Source organism: Orbicella franksi, chromosome 6, assembly GCF_964199315.1.
Source record: "Orbicella franksi chromosome 6, jaOrbFran1.1, whole genome shotgun sequence".
NCBI classification, from domain to species: Eukaryota; Metazoa; Cnidaria; class Anthozoa; order Scleractinia; family Merulinidae; genus Orbicella; species Orbicella franksi.
The window spans coordinates 18,384,847-18,409,610 of NC_138150.1; the positions used below are offsets into that span (position 1 = coordinate 18,384,847).

At 40.5% G+C, this 24,764-nt stretch overlaps 1 protein-coding gene across 4 annotated transcripts; it reads left to right on the forward strand.

Moving 5' to 3' along the window:
* Positions 1 to 2: 2 nt before the first annotated feature.
* On the forward strand, positions 3 to 17,285 carry LOC145488961 (phospholipid-transporting ATPase ABCA3-like). Of its 4 annotated transcripts, none has more exons than XM_081467822.1 (18): positions 3 to 33; positions 2,159 to 3,082; positions 3,420 to 4,058; positions 4,357 to 4,498; positions 4,912 to 5,106; positions 5,300 to 5,526; positions 6,664 to 6,982; positions 7,349 to 7,540; positions 7,873 to 8,245; positions 9,512 to 9,696; positions 10,240 to 10,408; positions 10,932 to 11,173; positions 11,577 to 11,756; positions 12,499 to 13,011; positions 13,650 to 13,834; positions 14,528 to 14,715; positions 15,103 to 15,273; positions 16,090 to 17,285. In XM_081467822.1, the coding sequence occupies exons 2-18, from the start codon at positions 2,234 to 2,236 to the stop codon at positions 16,469 to 16,471; spliced, it is 5,151 nt and encodes a 1,716-aa protein (XP_081323948.1). In that variant the 5' UTR covers positions 3 to 33; positions 2,159 to 2,233; the 3' UTR covers positions 16,472 to 17,285. The 4 variants fall into 4 exon arrangements, with proteins under 4 accessions (XP_081323948.1, XP_081323949.1, XP_081323947.1 ...); XM_081467823.1 differs by having other exon boundaries at positions 5 to 29; XM_081467821.1 differs by lacking the exon at positions 3 to 33 and adding an exon at positions 41 to 119.
* The last annotated feature ends 7,479 nt before the right edge of the window (positions 17,286 to 24,764 follow it).

Genomic DNA, 24,764 nt, shown 5'->3' on the forward strand with positions numbered 1-24,764 from the left:
ATACCTAATGCCGGTCACTGTTCAGTCATGTGAGTAAGTGTGTAATTTCTTAGCTCCTTATAAATTTAGTGTAGGACGTAATGTGGTTCAGTTGCAGTTAAAGATCATAACGTTCCGAGGTGAGTTGTAAGTGTTTTATTAACCAAAGAGCTTTCAGTCATTCGAATCTTATTGCTTCGCTGGTGAAACGAATCGAAATCTGCAGATTGACACGAAATCATTATCTACATGCAGTTTCGAAGCTTAAGATGACATGTGCTTGGGAATTAGGGCAATCGTTACGTAATGTACAGAAGAAATGTTGGAATATATTCCCGGAATATATTTCAGTTCTAGGTCGTAAAACTGGAATAATTATTGCTCAAGCAATTTATTATGCATGTATCACTCACTGATTTCCCCCCGGGTCTTCTCCATCTATCTTGGAGAATATAGCTGCAGGGATGGCATCGTGGAACCCTAGGTGAGAGGAAAATTCAAACTATTATAGAAAAACTCAACAAGAACAGTCGAACACGTGGAATGAATAATTATTGACATCCAAAGTAGAGCTGTAGATTACAAGGAGCCCCTGCACAAACCCCTGGCCACCCGCCAGCCAGCCCTGTGAGAGACTGCTCTTCAACAATATTGTCTTGCATGTATCTTAGCCAACATTACATTTAGCTACATATATGTTAGGCCATCCCCCTTTTTTTTCGTTCAGCATCAAAGGCATTTTCTGATTTTGGGTCAGTTGGTCAAGACAGAAAAGAATGCCAAAAATCCCTGAGGAGAGTTGAAACTGGCAATGTGCAGTTCAGATAATATCCATACTCCCCCTACAAAAGGGACTGGAATTTCCAGGTGGATGGGGGGTTCTGTAAGACCAAAAAATTTAAAGACATGTATGATGCTTAATTGGAATTTCCAGAGGGGTGGTGGGAAAAAATCTCTTCTGTCTAGGAAGTATGGATATTTTCTGGAACTACATGTACACAATATAAGAAACAACAAGATGTGGTTATGGAATGAACTGTAGATGCATGTGAACTGCAGCAGAAAACTGACAGAACATGACATTTTCTGTGTAGTTAAGGTGGCTCACAAGAGTTTCCAGCATTTTTTTGGCCCTTCTTTGATGAATCAATGTTACCACTCCTTTTCAGCTGATGCGATAATAATAGTTGCAAACAAATAAAATGCCTGAATGGTAAAACAAGTTATAGTCATTTTCATGATGCAAAAGGCCACCATAGCAACAACACATCCATTAAAAATGTACCCTTTAATTTTAACTTTGAGTGCTTATAATTCTAACGAGTTTGGTGAGTCATTTTTTATCATAATTTTGAATTGTAGTTAGCATGTTCTACACAACTTCTTTAATATTTTTACCACATTAATTTTGGAGAATGTAAGGTGGCTCTGAAACTGCTCTTACACTTTTATAAAACTTTACGTTAAGCTAAATTTTGACCTGATGATTAGAATTCAATAAAAAAAAAAACTTGGGGCTTGTGTTTTTGAATTTATAAGCACTGAAAACTGAAATTAAAGGTGTTGTTAGCAAATCAATAATATTAACCCCTCATTTTGTTTCTCATTCTTTTCCCACTTTTTCTTTTTTTATTTTATTCACTTTTTCCTAACTTTCTATTCTTCTATTTATAAAAAAAAACATTTGTAACTATTGATAGACTGGCCTGCCTAGACTAGCACTAGCTACATGTATTCATGGGCCAGTCCAACTGTAAAGTGTAACTGATTAAGAAATAAAATAATTGATTGATTGATTGAGTCATACTATTACCATGGTAACTTACTTGTGTCAAGAAAAAAAACATCATAACTTGTTTACCAATATGAGAGGACTTCTTGATGCCATTAAAATTGAAGCATTAACTTAAAAAGAATGGTTAAAAATACTGATCTACATTGTTTTATCAATCTGGAAGTGCTGAAAAAAGCACCTGGGGTGACTAATGAATGCAGTATGTAATGAAAATGTCATTGCTTATAAAGTAAATTGTAATACATCTAAAATCTAGACTTTCACCCTGATTGTTTTCTGCACATGGGAAACATGATAAACATATAATCAACTTGACAGGTTTGTTTGTTTTATTTCTGAAGAAATGTCCTAATCTTGTAGTTATTGATATTTTTTCTTGCACAGGTAATTGCTGAGAGTAAATAGGCTTGCTCAATTTGCTTCTGAGTCTAGATATTGAGCTCAGCTTTCAAGAGCAAAATGGGAAAAGGAAGCCAATTTTGGCTGCTATTATGGAAAAATCTTGTCCTGCTAAAGAGAGCTCCAGTGCGAACATTCTTCCAAATTGCAATGCCACTCTTCTTCATAGTCGTCCTGGTTCTATTACGAGCGTTTGTCGTCAAAGATGAACGCAGACCAAATGTTACTTACTTTGCTTTTGATGTAAATGAACTGCCACCAGATTTGAATGGTGAAACACAGTGGAAAATGGCTTTTGCACCCAACACAAGTGATGTGCGACAGGTTATGGACATGGTTGCAAAACAACTGTCACTCGTTAAAGTCACTGGATTTCAGAATGAGGATGAAATGGTCAGAGTTCTGGTTAGCGAAGAACAAAATAGAAACAAACCATCTAATGATGCCTTGTTTCTTGGTGGAATTGCCTTCAATAAGAGTCTTAACAGTGGTGATATCATCTACAAAATTCGACTTAGTTCAAAATCGAAGAAAAAATATAACCAAAAGAAAGAGGGATTTGGCACAGACCCATATGCAAACTGGAATACTCAGTTTACGTTTCCAGTTTTTCAGGTTCCAGGACCTAGAGATGAAAACTCTACATATGGTGGGCCTCCTCATTATTTTGAGGAAGGATTTCTGTCACTTCAACATGCTGTGGATTTTGCTATCATCAAGTACAAAGGGAACATGGCAGATGTGGACACAATAGTGTCTGTGAAGAGATTTCCGTACCCAGATTATATTCATGATCCTTTTATAGTGGCCATACAAACAACACTTCCTTTACTTTTGATGTTGTCTCTTATATTCACTGCCTTGAATATTGTGCGAGATATTGTCTATGAGAAAGAGAAGAAGCTGAAGGTGAGAAATTTGTATTGCAAACCAAGGCTGGAGCCAGTTGAAAATTCTTTATGGGGCATTATAAGAAACACTTTGTTCTAACTTATTCATTGTATTTTAATATGCAGTGGCTGTTAGCATGGTGCCCTACGGTGTCTTGTATTTCTTATTTATATGGTAGTCAGAATTTTTACTCAACTTATATCGCAATTAGTAACTCTTTGCAATCCAAAATATTATTCGTGTGTTTTTATGAATTTTTTAAAAAGCTGTTGTTAGGTAGTTAGCACAGTTTGTTGGAGCCAGATTTACTTTCTTGATATACACTAATTTAAATAATATTATTTTTTGTTAACAGGAATCAATGAAGATGATGGGTCTGAATGGTTGGCTTCACTGGCTGGCATGGTTCACAAAATACTTTATATTCCTCGTTATCACAATGGCATTAGCTGCAATTTTTTTCACAGTAAAATACAATGAGAATGGTCGTGTGTTAAACCAAAGCTCACCATCTCTCCTATTTGTTTTCTTTACACTGTATGCAATATCATCCATCATGTTCTGCTTCTGCGTCAGTGTGTTCTTCTCCAAGGCAAACATTGCTGCAGCTGCTGGGGGAATAATCTGGTTTGTTAATTACATTCCATACTTCTTTGTTGCACAGAGCTATGACACAATGAGCTTAGGAACCAAGGCAGCATCTTGCCTCCTTTCTAATGTTGCAATGTCATTGGGTGCTGAGTTGATAGGGAAATTTGAAGGAGCTGGTACAGGAGTTCAGTGGTCAAATCTCAATCACGGAACATCCATTGACGATGATTTTACTTTTGGTCTTGTCTTAGTGATGTTTGTGGTAGATTCATTTATTTATGGCTTGATTGCTTGGTATGTGGAGGCTGTCTTTCCTGGTGATTATGGAGTTCCACAACCCTGGTATTTCCCTGTCTTATCCACTTACTGGTGTGGAAAGAGCAAAGAGGTTAGAACCCTAGAGGTTAGAACTTTTACATGTATCTACTGAATATTTTTATCATCAGACAAGTTTTTTTATTTATGAAGTACTGTATTTAATATATAGATTTTTTTTTTTACAGTATTCTTCACAATCCTAACCAATATACCAATCCTAAGTTGAGGATCCAAAGTGATCTTGTTGGTTCCTATTAATTTAAGGATTTCAACCAAGGCATGTTCTTTACAACTTCATGGTACAGAAACCAGAATACTTGAAGGAATCAGTGAGACTTTTGGACCCATCTAACCTTATCTTTTGCTTATTGTTTTCCCTGTAGGTAGAGATAAGTGATTTTCATAGTTTAGCAAATGGCATCAAATCTGGAATGTCTATACCTGAATTCCTAGAAAAGGAGCCAGTGGGTTTGGAACCAGGGATTGAAATAAGAAACCTCAAGAAAGTGTTCAACACTGAAAAAGGTGTGCAATTAAGATTTTTGTACAAGGCATATTTTATGTGAAAGGTTAAACTAGGCTTGCCTTGTTGGTTTGTAGAGCCAAATCAAATACTGTCACATCACACACAAAAAAAAAGTTGTTAAAAAATAAACCTGCATAAATGTTTTGCTGTATCCAGAAATTTTACAGGGCTCACTTTGACTCCCTAAAGCTATGATTTTCAAATTGTTAAATTGCTAGACTGCACATTTGTGTGATAGTGAGGCCTTTTTGAGAAAAAGAATAGTGCAGTACATTGTATTTTCTTAGTTGTACAGTCATAGTGTCCATTCGAGTAGGTTACAGAAGGTTAGTTTTACAGAAAGTATGGGAGAAAAAGTTGGGCACCTGATGAGGTTGTCCATTTAAAACATTGCCATTCTTGTTTCTTACAGGAATTAACATAGCTGTTAATGGAGTGTCCCTGAATATGTATGAAGGTCAGATTACTGCATTGCTGGGACACAATGGAGCTGGGAAAACAACACTGATGTCCATGCTAACAGGACTCTTTCCTGCTACATCTGGCTCAGCACTTGTCAATGGATGCTCTATAAGTGACAATATTGCTGGAGTGCGCAGCAGTCTAGGCAGGATATTTTATTATTTTATGCAAGTTTCAATAATTATAATTAAATTGTGACTTTATCTCTGTGTATTTTCTCCCGGTATTTCAAACATTGATGTGTCCTTTATGATCAAGGTTAATTTCAGAGCTTCTCAAAATCATTTGAACAATTATTACTGTTTCCCTTTAACATTGCTTACTCCTCTTTCTTTCAGGTCTTTGCCCACAGCATGACGTGTTGTTTGACCGTCTGACTGTTGAGGAACATCTGTGGTTCTTTGCCAAGTTAAAGAACTGCCCATCTTGGCGGGTGAAAGATGAGATTGACAGAATGATCGAGTGTATTGGACTGACTGACAAGCGACACACGCAGGCCCGTGCACTGTCTGGTGGAATGAAAAGAAAGCTCTCTGTTGGAATAGCACTCATCGGTGACTCCAAGGTTTGAAGTCATCTTGTAGCTTCATGCCTTCCAATACTGGCTTGCACTCCCCTAGAAATGATGGAAATTGAAATTCCTTCATTTTGTGTTTAAGCAGCTATGTCACAGATGGTGCTGTTTTCATTCATCATCATTTGTTTCCTGTCTGAATCCTTCCCAATGGGAACAATCCTTGTTCCACTTGGTTTCTTCTCCATCTGTTATGTTGTTTTCCACCTTTCTAAACTTTTGCAGTTAACCTTACAGTTTTAGTTTGATTTGAAGGTAAACTCCATGTCTCAAAACGAGACTTAATATCTCATGGCATCCCTTTTATAACCAATTCAAAAGGAATCGTTTAACAGTCAATACCAAGGCGTTAATGGTGTTACACGCTTCCAGGCAAACTTCCAAGCTGGCCATATTCGAAAGTTAGTCAGTGTAAAATGCAGGCTGCGGACTGCAGACCGGAGGTAAAACTGTCAGCAGAATAAAAACTTGGACGTCATTCAGGTTAATCGGAGTTAACGTCCGCTCTTGGCTAGACTGAATAGCGTTTCGGATTTAATAGCTTGAATATCACTCAGGTTAGTCTGTTTACAGTTAGCTCTTGATAATGGATATGGTAACACGAAAAAATGTCTGAAGAATGCAGTGTGCATTTTGCTCCTAGTCTGCACTCTGTACTGATTTACCCTCAGTCTCCTGCAATCTGCAGGCCGTAGTCCGCAGTCTTCGTTTTACACTAGGGAGCTTAAGCAATGACGACGGCAACGCCAAGGACGACGGCTGGAAAAAAATGGACTTAAATTTTACCTTTGAATTTCGCAATTATCTAGAACTGTTCTGCAAGCCGAGCGGTCTAAGACCCTACTCAAACTAAAGATGTAACGCCAGCGAATAATTCTAGAAGAAAATACGAAAAATTAGCCGTCGTGGCTCCCGTTCTTCAAAATACCCAAAACTTGGTCATTTCACGTTGTTGTTTTGCAGAGGATGGCAAAAAAATGTACAAAGATTTATAACGCACGTGCACAGCTATTGTTTTGCTCATTAAACCTTTCGTTTAACGGCGTTTTCGTTGCCGTTGCCGTCGTGGTTTGCTTAAGCTCCCTACTGACCCATTCAAAACCTTATCAAACCGTTGGCTGTTAACAGGTTGTAATGTTGGATGAGCCAACATCTGGCATGGACCCGTCAGCTCGCAGGTTCACCTGGGATTTGTTGCAGCAACAGAAGGAAGGAAGGACCATCTTGCTCACCACTCACTTTATGGACGAAGCAGACATTCTTGGTGACAGGATCGCCATCATGGCCGAGGGGAACATCAAATGCTGTGGCTCTTCCCTTTTCCTCAAGAACAAATATGGTGTGGGCTACCACATGGTCATCGTAAAGGAGCCTAATTGTGATGTTTCCAGGGTTACTGCTTTGGTCACTAGTTACGTGCCTACAGCAAAAGTGGAGAGTAACATTGGTGAGTTTAAGGGTGCCAGACTGGATTAATGAACTGTTTCAACTGTTTCAAAGGTGTGGAATATACCACATATAATGTCCAAGTCCAAAAATTGAACTTAAACACTTCTGCAAAGGATTTAAAGTCAAAGAAAATGGCAAAGGAAGTACTTTTTAATAACTTTCATATGAATGTTCACACAACAGGGACTCGTCATCTTGCTTAAGAGAAGAATCACCTGGTACAGCATATAAACGGTACCACACGAAAGTACTGTTGAATGTTCAATAAGTTAATTAGACTTCATCCAAATACCACAAGTCCTTGAGTCATTAAAAAGGGGAAAAGGTCAGTTTCAACATTTTGGGTAATTCATTTGTTCACCAGGTGCTGAACTGTCATATATTTTGCCAAGTGAAGCAACAGGCAAGTTTGAGGAACTCTTTATCGAGTTGGAAACGCGCCGAAAGGATCTTGGAATCGCCAGTTATGGCGCTTCAGTTACCACGATGGAAGAAGTATTCCTCAAGGTTGGGGAAGAAATGGACAGCACTCTTAGCGATAAGCTTCAACAGACCGGTTAGTTAGAATCTTGCGATATTTCTTTTTACCTGTTAACTTGAACACTCTCACCAATCAGGGTCAAGTTCTAACACACGTGACGTTTCCCGCGCTCGACAGCTGTTGCCCGATTTCGTTTCGATGTCTGATTGGTTTTTTCGACTTCCCCTCTGATTGGTTGATTGTGCAGTCTTTCTTATGATTGGCTACTAGCACGGCTAACACTTCTCAGTAATTTGGCGATTGGCTTCGTTATTTATCACCCTTTTGACGGCAGAAAGGCCGCAGTCCGTTCATCCAGCTGTTATAATTCGTATTTTGCTTGACGCAAATGTTATTTTGCTTTTCAGAAACTCCATCCGTTAACGGATTGCAAATGAATGGAGCTGTTCCAGTGGCAAGTGAAAGATCTTCAGTTCTAGCACGCATGGGCGCCTTCGGATCATCTAACGGTAGCTATGGCACGTTTGGCGACTACAACAGTTACGCGCACTCTTCGGGCTTCCGCCTGTTTCGTCAGCGATGGTACGCGATGTTTGTAAAACGATTGCTGCACACCAAGAGACACAAGCTGGCGATTGTATCCCAACTTGTTCTTCCTCTCGTGTTCACGCTGATTGCACTCATCAATGCAGAGACTTTACCTCAGCCCACGGACTCTCCACCGCTCACTCTGTCCACTCATAACTTCCTGAAGAACTATGTACCCTGGTCGGCAGACGGGTAAGTGATTTAGCTTCTGAGGAAGATTGCAAAAAGTGGCTTTCTCGTGATTCTACTCGGCCCGTTTGATTGACTGCTGAAATTTGTTACGAGTTCGCTTTGGCCTAGCCGCCTTTCTTGGCTTTGTAATTGGCTAAGAAAAAAACGTGCTATGTGTTCTAACGTCAAGGAGCGTAGAGTTAGCTTTGAAGCTCAAGTAGTTTCTCCCTAAATGAAAGGTGGTCAGAAGGAGAATCAGTGCATTTGTTATCAAATGAAAAATGCATGTTTTTGGAGACATTTCAGCTATTTCAACTACACACAGTTACAGATGCCTGAGGTACGCTGGTGAAGAATTTCTAAATTTCATTGCAAAGAACTGATAGCTTCTAGTAAATATTTCAAAATCTCGTTAAAATTTTTTAGTCATGTAGAAAGAGATTATCAAGGTAAGAGAGTGAACCCCCCATATAGGTCCTCTACCTAACGTAATCCCTCCTAAGTTATTTTTAGACATTGTTCCCAGTTCTTCCGCGGATATTACTCGCTCGTTGCGCGGATGTTTCCGTCGAGGATCTGTTTATGTTTCGTTTCGTTTCGTTTGAAAGAAAAGGAAAACCTCCAACGCTGTGAAGATGTCTTCTTTGCTATTTTGATTACAAGCAAAGGAGCTTCGGCTCTCGGTATGTTTTAATACATTTCGAAACTTAAATAGGAGTTTAAAATAAGAGACGGATGTCCCCTGCACAAAAAATAATAACTGAATGAACGGCAGAGAAATGTTTAAACAAACGAGTGCAAAGCAAGTGTGCTCAATTATACTCCCTAAAACCCAATAAACGGCAAAATAATAAACAGCCAAACGAGCACAAAACAAACGAAAGCCCGGCCAAAAAAAAAGGCGGTTGAGAGTGCAGAAAACTTCTCTGGTATGAAACGAAACCAAAACATATAAAATGACGTTCCCGCCATTTCGTCTCAGGTAGTTTCGAGAAAGTCGCTTCGGCTGTCCACGCAACGCGCGAGTAACATCCTCGGAAGAACTGGGTACCATGTCTAAAAATAACTTAAGAGGGATTACCTTGGGTAAAAGGCCTGTATGAGGGATTCACTCTCTTACCTTGATAATCTCTTGTCATGTAGGTGTTATTTGGCCTTATATGTTGACAATAATGATAATAAAGTGATTTTTTACAAGAATGTTGTTTATTTCCGATGGTGATTGTTTAATACACGAGAATTTTCGCCATTGAATCTTTTCTTATTAATTTTGTCTTTATTCAACAGTTTCAGTGACGCACGTTACCTAGCGAATAATTACACAACTCAGTGGTCTGATGACAAGACACATCCTGTCCACGTGACTGGTGACATGGACCATTACTTGACGAGTCAAGCTCTGGAAATGGGGCTCGGTGACTTCAACAGGAAAGATTTGATTGCTGCCACTTTTATGAAGCATAATGACAAAGGTAATCGGGCCGAATCAGGTTGTTTGTGTCTGTCTGTCTGTCTGTCTGTCTGTCTGTGTCCCTCTATTTATCTGTCTATAGTCAATCTGTCTACCTGTCTTTTTGATGCGCGCCTTCATCGATAAGTTGAAATTCTGGGAATTTAAGACAGCGCTTTAAAAAGAAATGTTTCAATTCCAGCAAGTACATATGTCAAAGTGGTCAACTATGAACTATCGTTTCTGGCTTGTGCGTAGTCTTACAAAGCAGTAAAGCAGGTCTCAGTAGAATTTGCAATCTAAAGTAATACCTTTTTGGAGTCCCATAGCTCCCATAGCTTAAAGCTTTGGCTCCCTGTATCTGAGGTCATGTTAACCAAGCTTTATGACTAATATTGAACCCATGAACTACAGATCATAGCGACCATGCGAAACCCAACCCCAACCTGCTTTCTTTTTGCATGTTTTTAACTTGATTGACTCTTCAAAGAGGAAATAATTCCATGTTGCAATCTATTAACATTGTTTCTGCGATTGTTGATCCTGTTTGTTTTTCTTTTCGCAGTTAATGCGACCGCGTGGTTCAATAACCAAGCCTACCATTCTATCGCCGTGTCTCTTGCGGCTGCAGATAACGCCATCTTGCGTTCTACTCTTGGAACCAACTTCTCATTAACGACCATCAACCACCCACTGCCAAGAACAGCACAAGAATCCATCAGTGATTTACAACGGTGAGTCAGTCAGAAAACGCTTAGTCCAGTGGTGTTCAGTCTTCGACGAGCGCGAAGCGTATGGAAGAACCTGAGCACAAGTCCATTTACGTCACGCGTGATAGGCTGATACTTGTAGAGTGTGATTTTTTTGAAACGACTGCAAAACAGTCGCCAATTTTTCTCTCGAGATGTTTAAGATGGGGCTGCGATACGGGCTGTTCTGCCAGCACTCTGTTAAAGATGAATCGTTGTAATATATCCGTCATCTCTGCTAGCGTTGTTCAGTTCCGGTAATGTTTAAATCTAAACCTTTCCGTGTTTCACATGTAAGAACACATTCGTGACACTTTGACACTCATGAGATTAATGTCAACGTCTACTTTACTTCTTAACTTTCGCGGTCACTTGAAGACATTGTGATGCTGTAATGCGAAATTCTCCGAACTAATATCAAGAGCAATGTAAGGCAGTCACTATGAAGAATTAGTACTGAAATCTTGTGATTGAAAGGTTTTAATATTTTCTCATTGTTTCCCTTTAGCAATGGCCTCGGATTCAACATCGCGTTCAACGTGTTATTTGGCATGGCTTTCTTGGCTTCAAGCTTTGTTGTGTTTCTTGTCCAGGAACGAACGAACAAAGCCAAACACGTGCAGTTTGTCAGCGGTGTGGATCCAATAAGCTACTGGAATTCCGCCTACACGTGGGACTTGATCAACTTCCTTATCCCCGCCCTCTCGATTTTAATCCTTGTGGCCGCTTTTGACGTCCCAGCTTACACAGGTCTGTAATCAAGTTGTTACTTCTACTTTTATCTTAGAGCAATGTTCTACTAAACCGAAACTAAGGTCATCACGTCTAACCAATCACAACAAACACAATAACGCGATGAACCAATTAGAGCTCGAGGAAAAATTGTGCCGCCGGTGTCAAGCGCGGGAAAATTGTAAACCTTCCCAAGCGCGGGAAAATTCGGGTAAGCCAAATGACCATTGGTTTTGGTTTTCTCCTGATTGGTTAATAAGACAGCAGTCTGTTCTGATTGGTTACAGTAAGAATTAAGCGAGTTTGAATGCAAAACGGAAACGAGCAGGCGTAAATCAAATGGTAACATCCTGCTGCGAGCACACCTCGACGGATCGTGTTAAGTTAAAATGAAATATAATTTTCTTTTCTCTCTTCACAGGTCCTCGTCTAGGTTACTTGTTTCTCTTGTTGATGTTTTACGGCTGGGCCACTATTCCTCTCATGTATCTCTTCTCGTTCGTGTTTCGTACCGCTTCCACGGCCTTTGTAGTGCTTACTATTTTCAACATCATCACAGGGCTGGCTACACTTCTGACCGTCTTTATTCTAAGTATTCCAGGTAACTGCTGCGGCTTCAGCATGTGTTCTTTGCAGAATTGAAATTTTCTCACTTCCAAGTTCTTTTCCTCCTTCCCTTAGAGGGATTTTTTTATGTCTGCTTTTCGATTGGTAACGACCTTTGTTTTATTTTGCGTTGTTGCATTTGGAGACTTAACAACATTTTTTGGTTATTTACATTTAGTTACTACAACAAGTAAAGAGTTTTGGTTTGGTATTATTATCAAGATTACGACAACAATAATGCGAGTTGGCCCAGGACTTATTCTTAATTATTTGGGAACAAGCGGGAGTGCGTCGACCTGTGGAATCAGTTTCGTTTTAGGGCACAAAAATTTACTATCGTGCTTTCGAAAAGATTGGACACAAAACCCCTCAGATAATATGAGCTCCCAAATACAGCCGACCCTTGGGATGATATGAGGCCCCAAATACAACTAACTCCTGCGATAATTGAGTCCCCAAATACAAGCGACCTCTGGGATAAAATGAGCTCCCAAATACAGCCGTCCCCTGGGATAATATGAGGCCCCAAATACAACCAACTACTGGGATAATATGAGCCCCCAAATACAAGCGACTTCTGGGAAAATATGAGCTACAAAATACAACCAACTCCTGGGATAATATGAACCCCCAACCGAGAATAAATTGAAGTCCTGTAATATTGCTATAGCCAGTCAAGCACAAAGTAGTATATTCTGACGTATTTTGTTTAGCAGTTGTTTCTTTTCTTTTGTTAGATCTAGACCTCTTAGACGTTGCCGACGCTCTGAAGTGGGCCTTCCTTGTTCTACCCAACTACAACCTCGGCCAGGGTATGGGTGACATGTTCAACAACTACAATGCTATAGAACTTTTCAACTCTGCTGTTGATATGTGTGTTACGACGTACCACATCCCCAGAACACACTGCGAAGAAGAAATTCGAAAAATAGGCGGCGACAGGCTACAGTTTCAGGATAATTACCTGGCCTGGGACAATCCCGGCATCGGACGTTACCTGATATTTTTGGCCTGGGAAGGAATCTTTTTCTTCGCGCTAGTGCTGTTGATCGAGTATCGCGTGTTTGACGCGTGCACGAGAGTTTTGGCGCGTTTGCGTTCATACTCTACCGGAGTGTTTACAATGGACGGGTCGACCTTGGGTGACGATGAGGATGTTTTAGCGGAGAAAGAAAGAATCTTGACGTCTGAAGACAACGATGATGTGCTTGTTATCAAGGAACTGAGTAAAGTCTTTGCTGGAAATGGCCGTAAGTTGTAGGTTTAACTGACAATTTCTGAGGACTGGCACAGTACAAATCGTATCTCGCCATAGGTATTAACTGAATTTATCCATTTCTGCAACGTTTCGAGCGCCATTTTTCCGTCGTTGTTTAGTATGTGATGGTAGTAGAGACGTTCCTTAAACTTGGATATTTCAACCCCCAGCAAGCTAACAAATGTAGACATCTAGAAAATAGCCCAAAGAAAACACGCGCGCTAGCTGATTGGTTCAAAATCGTGTTTCTATAACTCGATAAAAACGCAGAACTAGCTAGGTCGAAAAAGCTGTGGAAACACTCGCCTTTCGGCTCGTGTTCCCACAGCATTTCTCGTTCTCCCCAACTTCCACTTGTGTTTCTATAACTCAACAGAAGCACGGTACATGTTTTCGGTTTCTTAAATGTATATCGTGGCTGTGATTAAGGGGTTCCTAAGGGGGTAAGGGGAATACTGTTGAGTGCTACCTAAAAATAGTAGCTGTTGAGTGCTTGCTAAAAATAGTAGCTGTTGAGTGCCAGCTAAAAATAGTAGCAACCGAAATATCGAAATAATTGTTAGCAAGAAAACTCTGTGGCAACAAGCTCAAATATTATGGAGACATCTGTAATGTGTTTTTGGCTCCCAGGTCGTGGGCCATTGGTTGCAGTGGATCGTTTGAGCCTGGGTATCCCCATGAGTGAGTGTTTTGGTCTTCTTGGGATTAACGGCGCCGGAAAGACTACCACGTTTAGAATGTTGACTGGGGACGAGACCATGTCAGGGGGGACAGCTTTGGTGGAAGGCTTTGACATCAGAACCAACATGAATAGGGTTAGTTGCATTGATTCGTTCTCAGGATCGTTCGTCTTCCCGCACCGTGAGCCGAAAAGAGACCTGGAACGAGGTCATTGAGTGTCGAAGATCGGAAGAATAAGTACTATTTTCTCCTTCCGGTTGTGGACTTAACCAGGAGTCCATTACTTTAAAAGGCTCATTTACACAAGAAAAACCTTTATGGCGTTGTTCGGATAATAATATTACGCGTCCCCCTTACCCCCACCCCCCTCCTTAAAAACAATAAGGTTCGGCACGGATAAATTCCATCGTGAAAAAGGCTTTTTGTCGTCCGTGCCGGGCCAAAATTTCACTCGTGCTCGGACTACCTATAAACTTCCGAAAACTTCCGAAAGTAACGACTCCCTGAGATTAGGGACCCCCCCTCCCCTCCCATAACGTAACAAGCCCCAAAGGCTGCTAATTCCAAAAGTAACGAGGGTCGTTACTTTCGTAAGTTTACGGTAGTGGGTGAACACTGGTGAAATAGTGGCTCGGAATGGATGCCTCTCTCTCAGGCCTAGTTTTCCTCTTGCTTGCGCGTACCATGGGATTAAGACGGCGGAGTGCGAAGACCGAGTAGAAGGCAGAATTTATTATGGCTGTTTTATCCATGTGCATTCTCCCTGACCCTAAATTGGGCCGTGAAGGTAAACTTACCATCAACCTTCTGTATCTCATTGTTTCCAGGTTCGTCAGCGTATTGGTTATTGTCCACAGTTCGATGCTTTGATCGACCAGTTGACCGGAAGAGAGCTGCTTTACATGTACGCACGGCTACGAGGCGTACCGGAAGGGCTAATACCGGACGTTGTTGAGGATCTGATTAATGCCTTGCTGCTCCAAGATCACGCCGATAAGTTAACCAGTTCATACAGGTACGGCATCATCTTGCTCGTATCAGAGTTAGTGAAAATCTAGTACCGTTTTATCACGAATGCCGTGCTCTGCTACGCTACTGTCTATTCTGTTGTAGATAGTGAGTAGCCTAGCAGCGTACTTCGCCTTGTTAACAAACTGAGGGCCACCTCTTTGCGTTTTCGAGGTGTCTGTGAAGAGGATTTAAATAAAATTTTAACGACCAGTAGATTTTTACTAAACAATTGGATTATTCGCTCTCGATTTCTTTTCGTGATAATTGACTCGGGCTGCGCCCTCGTCAACTACCACGCGATAGAAATCTCGAGTTCATAATCTAATTGTTAAATAGATCACGTGCCCTATTGATAGACGAGGCATTTTCTCACCCTACTCTCCCTCCCTAGTGGTGGCAACAAACGAAAGCTGAGCACCGCCATATCACTGGTAGGGGATCCCCCAGTGGTGTTTCTGGATGAGCCCACCACTGGTATGGACCCAGTAGCAAGAAGATTACTATGGGATGCGCTATCACGTGTTCGAGCTGATGGAAGATGTATAGTTATAACGTCACATAGGTGAGTGTCGCTTGTTGTAACATTTGAGCTTTTAGTGAGGGTTAAAATCTCCCTTTTATTCTTTTATTTTTCCATGATGTGTTTTACTGGATCTGTTGTCCCTTCTTTCCTAATTTCATTTAGAGTTGCGAAAATGAAAGAGGAAATTGCTACTCCATTAAAAACTTCGCTTCCTTGGGATGGAAAATCGGTCTTGAAACAAATATTTTTTTACCTAAAAGGCTGCGTATTGTAGCCTGTGTACATCCGCCGCCTCCCCTGAAAAAAGTCGATTTTTTAAAGGGGAAATTTACCCAGGCTAGCCTTATAAGAACGAGGAAAATGATGCTTCGTAATCGGGTCGACTGTCCGCATAGGTTAAACGGTCTGTACTCATGTTATAGGCTACGAATTCTTGACTGAAATCTGAGAATGAGAGGAAATTACTAAGGGGAGGGTGCCAGAAACTGTCCTGCCAGAGAGACAGCTAATGCTTTTCCTGGTAAAACGTTTTAGAGAAATTTAAACCTTGTATCTACAATCCATGAAAAATTCCCACCGTGATGACGTCTCTTAAATTTCTTTCTGTCGTCCGTCCACGATCAGAAGTTTTAATTAAACCATGAGAAACGGATTTCTCATTATTTGGACTAACCAAATGCATAGAAATCGGTAATGAGAATTAATATTTTGAAGTCGTAACACTCTTAAACAGGAATGGTGTCTTGATCAAACACGAGATTCTCATAACTTAGTCTTAAACAGGAATTTGAAAAAAGGTGATAAGAATTAATGTTTCGATCTTGTAACTGGTAACGTTCTTCTTTTGGTTTGCAGTATGGAAGAGTGCGAAGCTCTTTGCACCCGACTCGCTATCATGGTAAACGGACGACTGAAATGCTTAGGAAGTCCGCAACATCTTAAAACCAAATTTGGTGAAGGCTACACTTTGCTCGCGAGAGTGTCTAGTGATACACCCGATATCACACCGCTGAAAGAATTTATCGAAGGCTCATTCCCTGGTAGCGTGTTAAAAGATGAACATCAGGGCATGGTCCACTATCACATCTGCGACACCAGGGTAACGTGGGCTCAGCTGTTTGGAACAATCGAGCGAGTTAAGTTGAATTTCAACATTGAGGATTATTCTGTTAGTCAGACCACGTTGGAGCAAGTATTTCTGAACTTCGCACGAGGACAGAGAGCAGAAGACGAGTGAATGTGTACAACATGAACAGTGTTGTTAGATAGCAAAATAAATTGTTAAGATTTGAATTGTTCCGATTTAAAAGATTCAGTTACACTATCAGATTTTAATTTTTTTTTATATTTGTAACAAGTTGAGAAATTTCTTTTAAGTTAAGCGCTGCGGGGCAGCGATTGAAATAGTTCTATAAATATAGTATTATTATTATTTTTTAGCACATATTAAGTCGGTTTACGATCGTGGGTAAAATGGACACGAGTTTCAGTTTTATCCTATCCCTACAAGAGATGTAGATGAATTTTTGCACTTCTTTTAATACATTAACATAGAGTCCAAAAATATTTTGCCAGTGTCAGCCATAAATACAGGATCAAACACACTGAGGACGTTGTATTTTTCATGTACAGAAAGGACTAAGGAGAAATTTGAAAACGTAGCTTTAATTCTATGGTTAGGCCCCAGTCCACACTTGGCGTAGGGTGGACGGGGGCTAAGATAGTCCTGTGCTAAAGTTCTCTCTCTCAAAACGGACACCACTGTAAAACACACACGTCCGTTTACATAAGAGATAGACACCGGTCACTCAAGCCGAGGAATCAGTTGAAATAAGTTGGTAGATTAAATTCCTGTGTAGATTTGTTGGTCGGTCCATTAGATGATATTCCATTTTTTTAACACAATAGTGCAGTATGCTGTTGACTTGGTGAAAAAAAGTGTAAAGGTTTATTGGTTAAAGTAGTTTTTTTTTTATAGATATAGCTTGAGCTACATATATCGATGTTATCACAGTTATGTATTTGGAAATACAATGTTCTTATTTACTGTCGTGTTTCTTGTTGTTGCTGTTTTTTTAACTACAAAAATAGTATGCTCTAGTTCAGTACATTGAAAACGTATTTCTCAGATATGATTTCTCGAACTCATTAATAATTCATCAAGTTTAATACAAAGAAAATCATGATCGGCTGTGATGGTGTTTGGATATCTGATCCTAATTAGCACAGGTTTTTACGATTTTACTTCTACGTTTTCTCCTTAGTCTTATTTTAGAAGATATATCAAACACTCATGACAGTGTTTGACCACATTTCTAAACACCTCGAAGCTCATCAAAAATAATACGCCGCGCGGCGTATTTCAGCTCTCTTTTTGGTGTTTGGTGGTCTCCTCCGCAACCGTTTTTTGGGATGTCACGCAACGAGCGTTACCAAAAACGGCTGCGGAGGAGACTAGGTGTTTGGCAATGTGGTCAAACACGATCGTTCGAGTTTGATATATCCTGGAGGATAAACAGGCCTTGGTAACAGAAGGGCTAATAGCTCCCCAAAGAACCTTATTTTTCCAGTTGTGCACTTTTTTCAACCCAGGCTCCGCATTTTAACCCTGAGCCCCCATCTCGAAAGCAGAATTCGAAAAATTTTTCCGTTTTTCGGCGAGTCGTGTTTTTTCAAGGGCCATTTATCATGATGTGCTTTTATACCGGAATTTTCCAGCAACAGAAACAATTACCCGCCGATAATTTCAGCAAAAGGAGGATAAAGTCGGACGTTAACTCATTCCATTTGCGCTGGACGAGTTATTTATCGCCAACTGGACAGCCGAGGTGGATAGTGTAGGACGAAGTGGTAAAATTGACCCCTCTAAATAGCAAAGAGCTATGGAGAAGAGCGAATTTTTGAGACTGCATTTGAGTCAAGTGATTTTGCGTTTTTCACCATCGATAGAGAAGATGTGCTTTGAATGACCTCGCTTGTCCCAGTGTGCTCTATTTCCTATGATAAGAGAGATACTCTGGTCTCTCTATATATCCCATTCTTATCCCGGAGCCCTTCTGTTCCTATCAGTCGGCGTGGCCTTGGGACGAGGAAGAAGGCGGCTCTGGAGACACACGATTTGATTGGCTAGATTCTTGGACTTCACTAATTGAAATCTAGGGTGTTTACCATTTGTCAGAATGAGCCGGTTGAGCTGACCGTTGAATAATGGTAAGGGTTTTTCCAAAATAAGCAAGCCAACCGAACGAGATGGTGATTACCATTTGTTATTCGAGTTCTCGTAATTGTTTTCGGCTGATGAGGGACTGGAAACTGGAAAATTTACCAAATGGTAAGGAAATTTCCGCCGTTCCGTTCCGAACGGGAAAAGAGGGCTACCTCTGGAGTACGGGTGCTTTCCATTATGCCAAAGATTCCGAAATTTTCTTCCGGAAGTCAAATGGAAAGGTCCCTTTCGGTTTCCTCTGATCGGAATATTCGGGATCACCTCTGGAGGTAGTCCACTTATTTCGGTCGGTAATATTCCGACCGAAATTCGCCGTTCCATTTTTGACAAACCGGTTCTTTGCCCTAATTAGGGAAAAGGAGTAAAAAAATGACAAGAGCCATTCCTATTGGTTGGACCTGTTTAATCGGAAAATGTCGTTCCATTTTCCTCGGGTATTCCCACTGATCTCTGACCGGTCCGTTTGGCATAATGGAAAGCACCTTACAATTTCCGAACAGATTTTCCGGAAAATTACTTCTCCATTTGACTTTCGACCGAAATTTCCGGATTTTTTTTGCTAAATGGTAAGCACCCTTAGCCTCTTTCCTGAAAACATGAATGCCATTTCTTGTCAGAATTTCTTTGTCAAAATCTGACAAAGCCCAACTACTGTAATCTGACGGTTTTAGTTAGAGAGAAACCAGTGGATATATTCTTCAAAGAATTAGTAAAAATCTGGCCAATCAAATCACCTGTCAACTTTTCCGAATGCCAAGGCCCCACCGGCTAAGAGGGACAGCTGGTTCTGGGGACGAGAACATGATCCAAATTAGGGCAACCCTAAAACATGAAACCCGGAAAACGAAGTCCGGAACCAGAATCCTGGGATCCGGAATTCGGAAACCGGAAACCAGAATGCGGAAACCGAAATTATTGAAATTGAGAATGACGATAGATGACAAATCTACTTTTGCAATGTCCAATAAATAAATATAGGGAGAAAACGTTGTTATTGTTAATTTTCTTTTGCTTACTTCAACCACAAACTGTAACAGTAAAAACATGACTAGTAGCTACCCCTAGTAGCAATGCATGTGACCAGGTTGTGAAACAGGTGAATAACGCCATTCATTGAATAAATCATTATCCAGTCAGGGCTAGTGGTTTTTCAGGTGGATAGAGTTAGCTTTCATGGCCTTTAATCAACCTGGCCCCAACAGGGGCGCGGTTCTTCCCCGGAGAAGACCGGTGAGTAGCACATGCAAAAGGCAAAGCATTGACGTAAAAATAAACCACCATGTTTGCGTGTGATGAATCTTTTAACAGTAACCGGAGTCCCGGAGGGCAGAATCCACAAATCAAAGAAAACACGATCTTCAAATACGCGAAAAATTACTGAAATAGTTAGCAATAAAGGACAGGGTTCCGTCAGTGGCAGCAAGGTGTACCTCGACAGTCGCGCCTATCTCTTTGGATATGTAAAGGTTAAATTGGTTCGTCTAAATAAGTTACATACGAGATTAATAGTTAGGGGTTGTTCAAAACACGTGGTTGAAGCTGAAAGCAGCAAAGAAAACAAGAGCAAAAAATTTTTTTCCTATATTTATTTAAAGGACCTTGCCGAAGCAGATTATTTCTGTCATCATTCTCAATATCAATAATTCAGATTCCGAGATTCCAATTCGACCATTCCAGTTCCGGATTCTGGATTCCGGATTCCGGATTCCGGATTCCGGATTCCGGATTCTGGATTCCGGATTCCGGATTCCGGATTCCGGATTCCGGATTCCGGATTCCGGATTCCGGATTCCGGATTCCGGATTCCAGATTCTCTCTTTTAGGGTTGCCCTCCAGACTAAACCTAGAGCATGGGAAAAAACCTAAGACTTACGCTTTCGCTTCTGTTGTTTGACGAGACTCTACTGAAGCGAGCAAGGTGCTGTCCGTTTCCTCGGTTTAGCAAGGTGAGTTTGCAGGAAAAAGATCAACTATTTACCTTTGATGCTCTTCTTGTGAGTTACGCATGTAGACAGTGCAGAAACAAAGTGATCATCACAAAAACTACTTTAGCTGTTTACGATTAGGACAATTATCAAGTTGGAACCTAGATCTAAAGCAATATGAACGTACAACACGTACTGTTTTAGGTATTGGACTCGTATGAGGCTTAGAATTGTAGCACGATTGGAGAACAGTATAGACAGCGAACGTAGGCATTTTTCCGCCTGTTGTTTTGCGTAGTAAGTGGCCTACTTAAACAACAGGCGGAAATCTTCTGTCTTCGCAGGGTAAGTTGCAACAAAAACTTTCTTATGGAGGATGTTTCCATTATGCGTTCATGCTTTCCTCTATAAGATGTGTCATATGTGTCAGGATGAGAACGAAGATTACGTTCACCCGCAGAAACGGCGATCGTACACAATATCGAAAGAACGCGCATTACTTGAGCTGTTGTTTTTGCTCCCCGGCCGCTCCCCGGTTCTTGTTGTGATGATCAATGGGTACCAATTGAACTGATTGTTCATCTCGTAAATAATGATATTAAACTTTCGAAAGGACTTTGTAATCGCAACTAAACCTTTAAAGGTTTTAGGCGCTGTCATATTTGTTAGGTAGGCAAAGAGCGCGGAATGTACAATGTTTACAGTTAAGCGAAGCACAGCGTGCAACGCGATACACGAGCGAGAAGTAAGAGGAAGAGCGCGGCGCGTATAAAGAAAGAAGAAACGATAAACTGTGTTTAATAATGTTAACTAATATCCTTTGAACGTGAAAATATGACTTTGACTTATGTAGCTGTAGATACGTGTTTGCGAAGGAAGTTGAATATGAAATCTAATTTCTCAGAAAAGTAAATGACCCCGAGACCCAAGCAAAAGATTTTTTATTTTGTGTCTCTGCTAAAATGCGTTCAGACGCGTTTTTATGTTTCTCATGTTACCTCTAAGATTTTGAAAGTCTGAGAAAAAATACTGGAAACAAGTGCTGTGTTGATCAATAATAAAAATCAAGAGAGTTCACGGTTACATAAAGAATGCGAAACACTCCGGGGTTTTAGGTTTCGAGAATGAGGGGAAAACCCCATTCATGTACCGGAACTGACTTCCGCTTTCGATTTCTCTGTTGACGAAGATTTATAAAGCTTACATTGTCTTTCCTCGATGTTCCTGTTTTAAAAGGTGAGTTTTCAGGGTGCTTTTATCCACGATTCGCCTCCAATCCTTCTGCTGTATAATGATATGATGATGTGATATGATGAGACATCGCGCGTCAACTAAACGCAGATTACGATGATTCCACACAAGATTTAGCGAGCGCAAATGTCTCATAAAATCATTTTCTTGAAGTAATAGCAAAGTAAAAGCTTCGGGGTGTGTGTTAAGCGTGCTGTTCAATGAATTGAACCCCTCTCCCTTTCCTCAAGTAAAGGGTAAAACTTTCAAATTTGCCAATTTTGGTCATTCTTTAAACATAAGCACATTTAAAATCAGTAGATATTTTAATCCAGATCAAATTCACTCTTTATGTACAATAATGCACCTTTCCATAGTGCAAGTCAGAAAACGGTTTAATAAAGGCTGAAAATAATAACATTGCATTGAAAAGAATTTTCTTGTTCAAAGTATTAACAAATGTATATTGAAAATTGAACAAATGAGCTATAAATTCGTTAGGCGGGTAACTGTAACCAGACATACCCCAGAACTGCAACAAACCATAGCGCTATGAAAAGAAAAGAAAAGGACAAGCCTAGACGGACTTCCCTTCTTGTGGTAGCGATGCATTTTACTCGTATTTACTCGTATGTTACTCGTATGTTACTTGTATGTACTCGTGTGTTACTCGTATGCACTCGTTTGGTGTTTTAGTCACGATTTACTTGGCGGCGCACTTCGGCTTCTTTGAACTACAAACGTTTCAATGGTCATTAAGTCAAGTCCAAGTAAGCCCATTTTACCCCTTCACACTCAAAGTACACTGTAATCTGGCGGTTTTAATTAGAGAGAAACCAGTTGATATTTTGTTCAAAGAATTAGTAAAACTCTGGCCAATCAAGTCACGTGTCAACTTTTCCGGATGCCAAGGCCCCACTGGCTAAGAGGGACAGATGGTTCTGGGGACGAGAATATGATCTAAATTAGGGTAACTCTAAAACACGGAACGCGGAAAACGGGTCCGGAACCAGAATCCTAGGATCCGGTATTCGGAAACCGGAAACCAGAATCCGGAAATTAACCGGAATTATTGAAATTAAGAATGACGATAGATGAGAAATCTACTTTAGCAATGTCCAATAAATAAATATAGGGAAAAATAAACGTTATTGTTAATTTTCTTTGCTTTACTTCAACCACAAACTGTAACTGTAAAAACATGACTAGTAGCTAGACGGAGCTGGACGGAGTCTAAGATAATCCTATACTAAAGTTATCTCTCTCTCTATACGGACACCACTGCAAAACAGACACTGCCGTTTACATAAGATAGAATTAGTAAAAATCTGCATAGCCAATCTCCTCGTGCCAAGGCCCCACCAGCTAAGAGGGACAGGTGGCTCTGGGGACTAGAATATATAAACAATAGCCTTCAGTTGGCGCGAAAATATGCTGGGATATTTGTCCTTGGACATTATCTGTTCCTCGAAGCTCATAGTTTTCCTCGAGCTATTTGTTTATATATTAAGCTGGAGCTAGATACAATAATTGCGGAATTCTAATGTAAATATATTTTTTACAAAGCGTTGTCTCGAGTACGCCGACCTTCTAGGAAGACCAAGCTGCCGTATTCAATGCACGGCCAGCTCTGACAAGCTACCTCTGGTTAGAATATCACGCTTATGTTATTATTCAAACGGGTTTAATAATAGATTATAATGTCATAAAACAGGTGACGCTAACAGATTTATTAATGTTTTTCACAGGACTCTAAGCCATGTCTGTCTACAACCTAACGTACAACAGTTATGGCCAGAAGTATCAAGAGCCAAGGGTTCGAGTGTCTCAGCTGAACGACCTTCGAAGAGGTGATCACATCGCCTTCCAGTGCGTTTTTTAGCATCGATAGAGAATATGTACTTTGAATGACCTCGCTTGTCCCAGTTTACTGTATCTAATGTGGTAAGAGAATACTCTATTCTAGATCTGGGCTCTCTCCATATCTCATTCTCATCCCTAGAGTCCCTCCATTCCTATTAGCCGACGGAGCCTTAACACGAGGAAGGAGGTGGCTCTGGAGTCTGGAGACAAATGTCTTGATGGGCTAGAGCTAACATTTTCGCTAATTGAACTCTGGCCTCTTTCCTGAAAACATGAATGCCATTTTCTTTGTCAAAATCTGACAAGGTCTGAAGGTGCTGTAATCGAGCGGTTTTAGTTCGGCAGGGGTAATTTGTAGAAAGCCGAACGCAAAATGCCGAATGCACTGTTTGCTTACGGTTAGTTTCACTTATATTTGCTTGCGTTTAGCTTTTATTTGTTGGACAGGGCCATATGCAATATAATGCTGTCCTTAACAAACAGCAGCTAACCGCAAGCAAACATGAGTGAAACTAATAAACCGCAAGCAAACAATGCATTTGGCGTTCGGCGTTCCGAAAAATACCCCTGCCGGTTTTAGTTTGATAGAATCCAGCAAAGAAACTAGAATTAGTAAAAATCTGCATAGCCAATCTCCTCATGCCAAGGCTCCACCGGCTAAGAGGGACAGGTGGCTCTGGGGACTAGAATATATAAACAATAGCCTTCAGTTGGCGCGAAAATATGCTGGGATATTTGTCCTTGGACATTATCTGTTCCGCGGCCGATCGAAGCTCATAGTTTTCCTCGAGCTATATTATATATTAAGCTAGAGCTAGATACAATAATTGCGGAATTCTAATGTAAATATATTTTTTACAAAGCGTTGTCTCGAGTACGCCGACCCTCTAGGAAGACCAACCTGCCGTATTCAATGTACGGCCAGCTCTGATAAGCTACGTCTGGTTAGAATATCACGCTTATGTTATTATTCAAACGGGTTTAATAACTGATTATAATGTCATAAAACAGGTAACGCTAACAGATTTATTAATGTTTTTCACAGGACTCTAAGCCATGTCTGTCTACAACCTAACGTACAACAGTTATGGCCAGAAGTATCAAGTGCCAAAGGTTCGCGTGTCTTCGCTGAACGACCTTCGAAGAGGTGATCACATCGCCTTCCATCGGCATGGTGGTGCCTACTGGCATCATGCCATAGTCGAAGATATTGATCATGAAGAGGACGAAATCCATGCCATTGAGTATAGCAATACTCCTAAAGGATTTATCACCGATAACTGCAT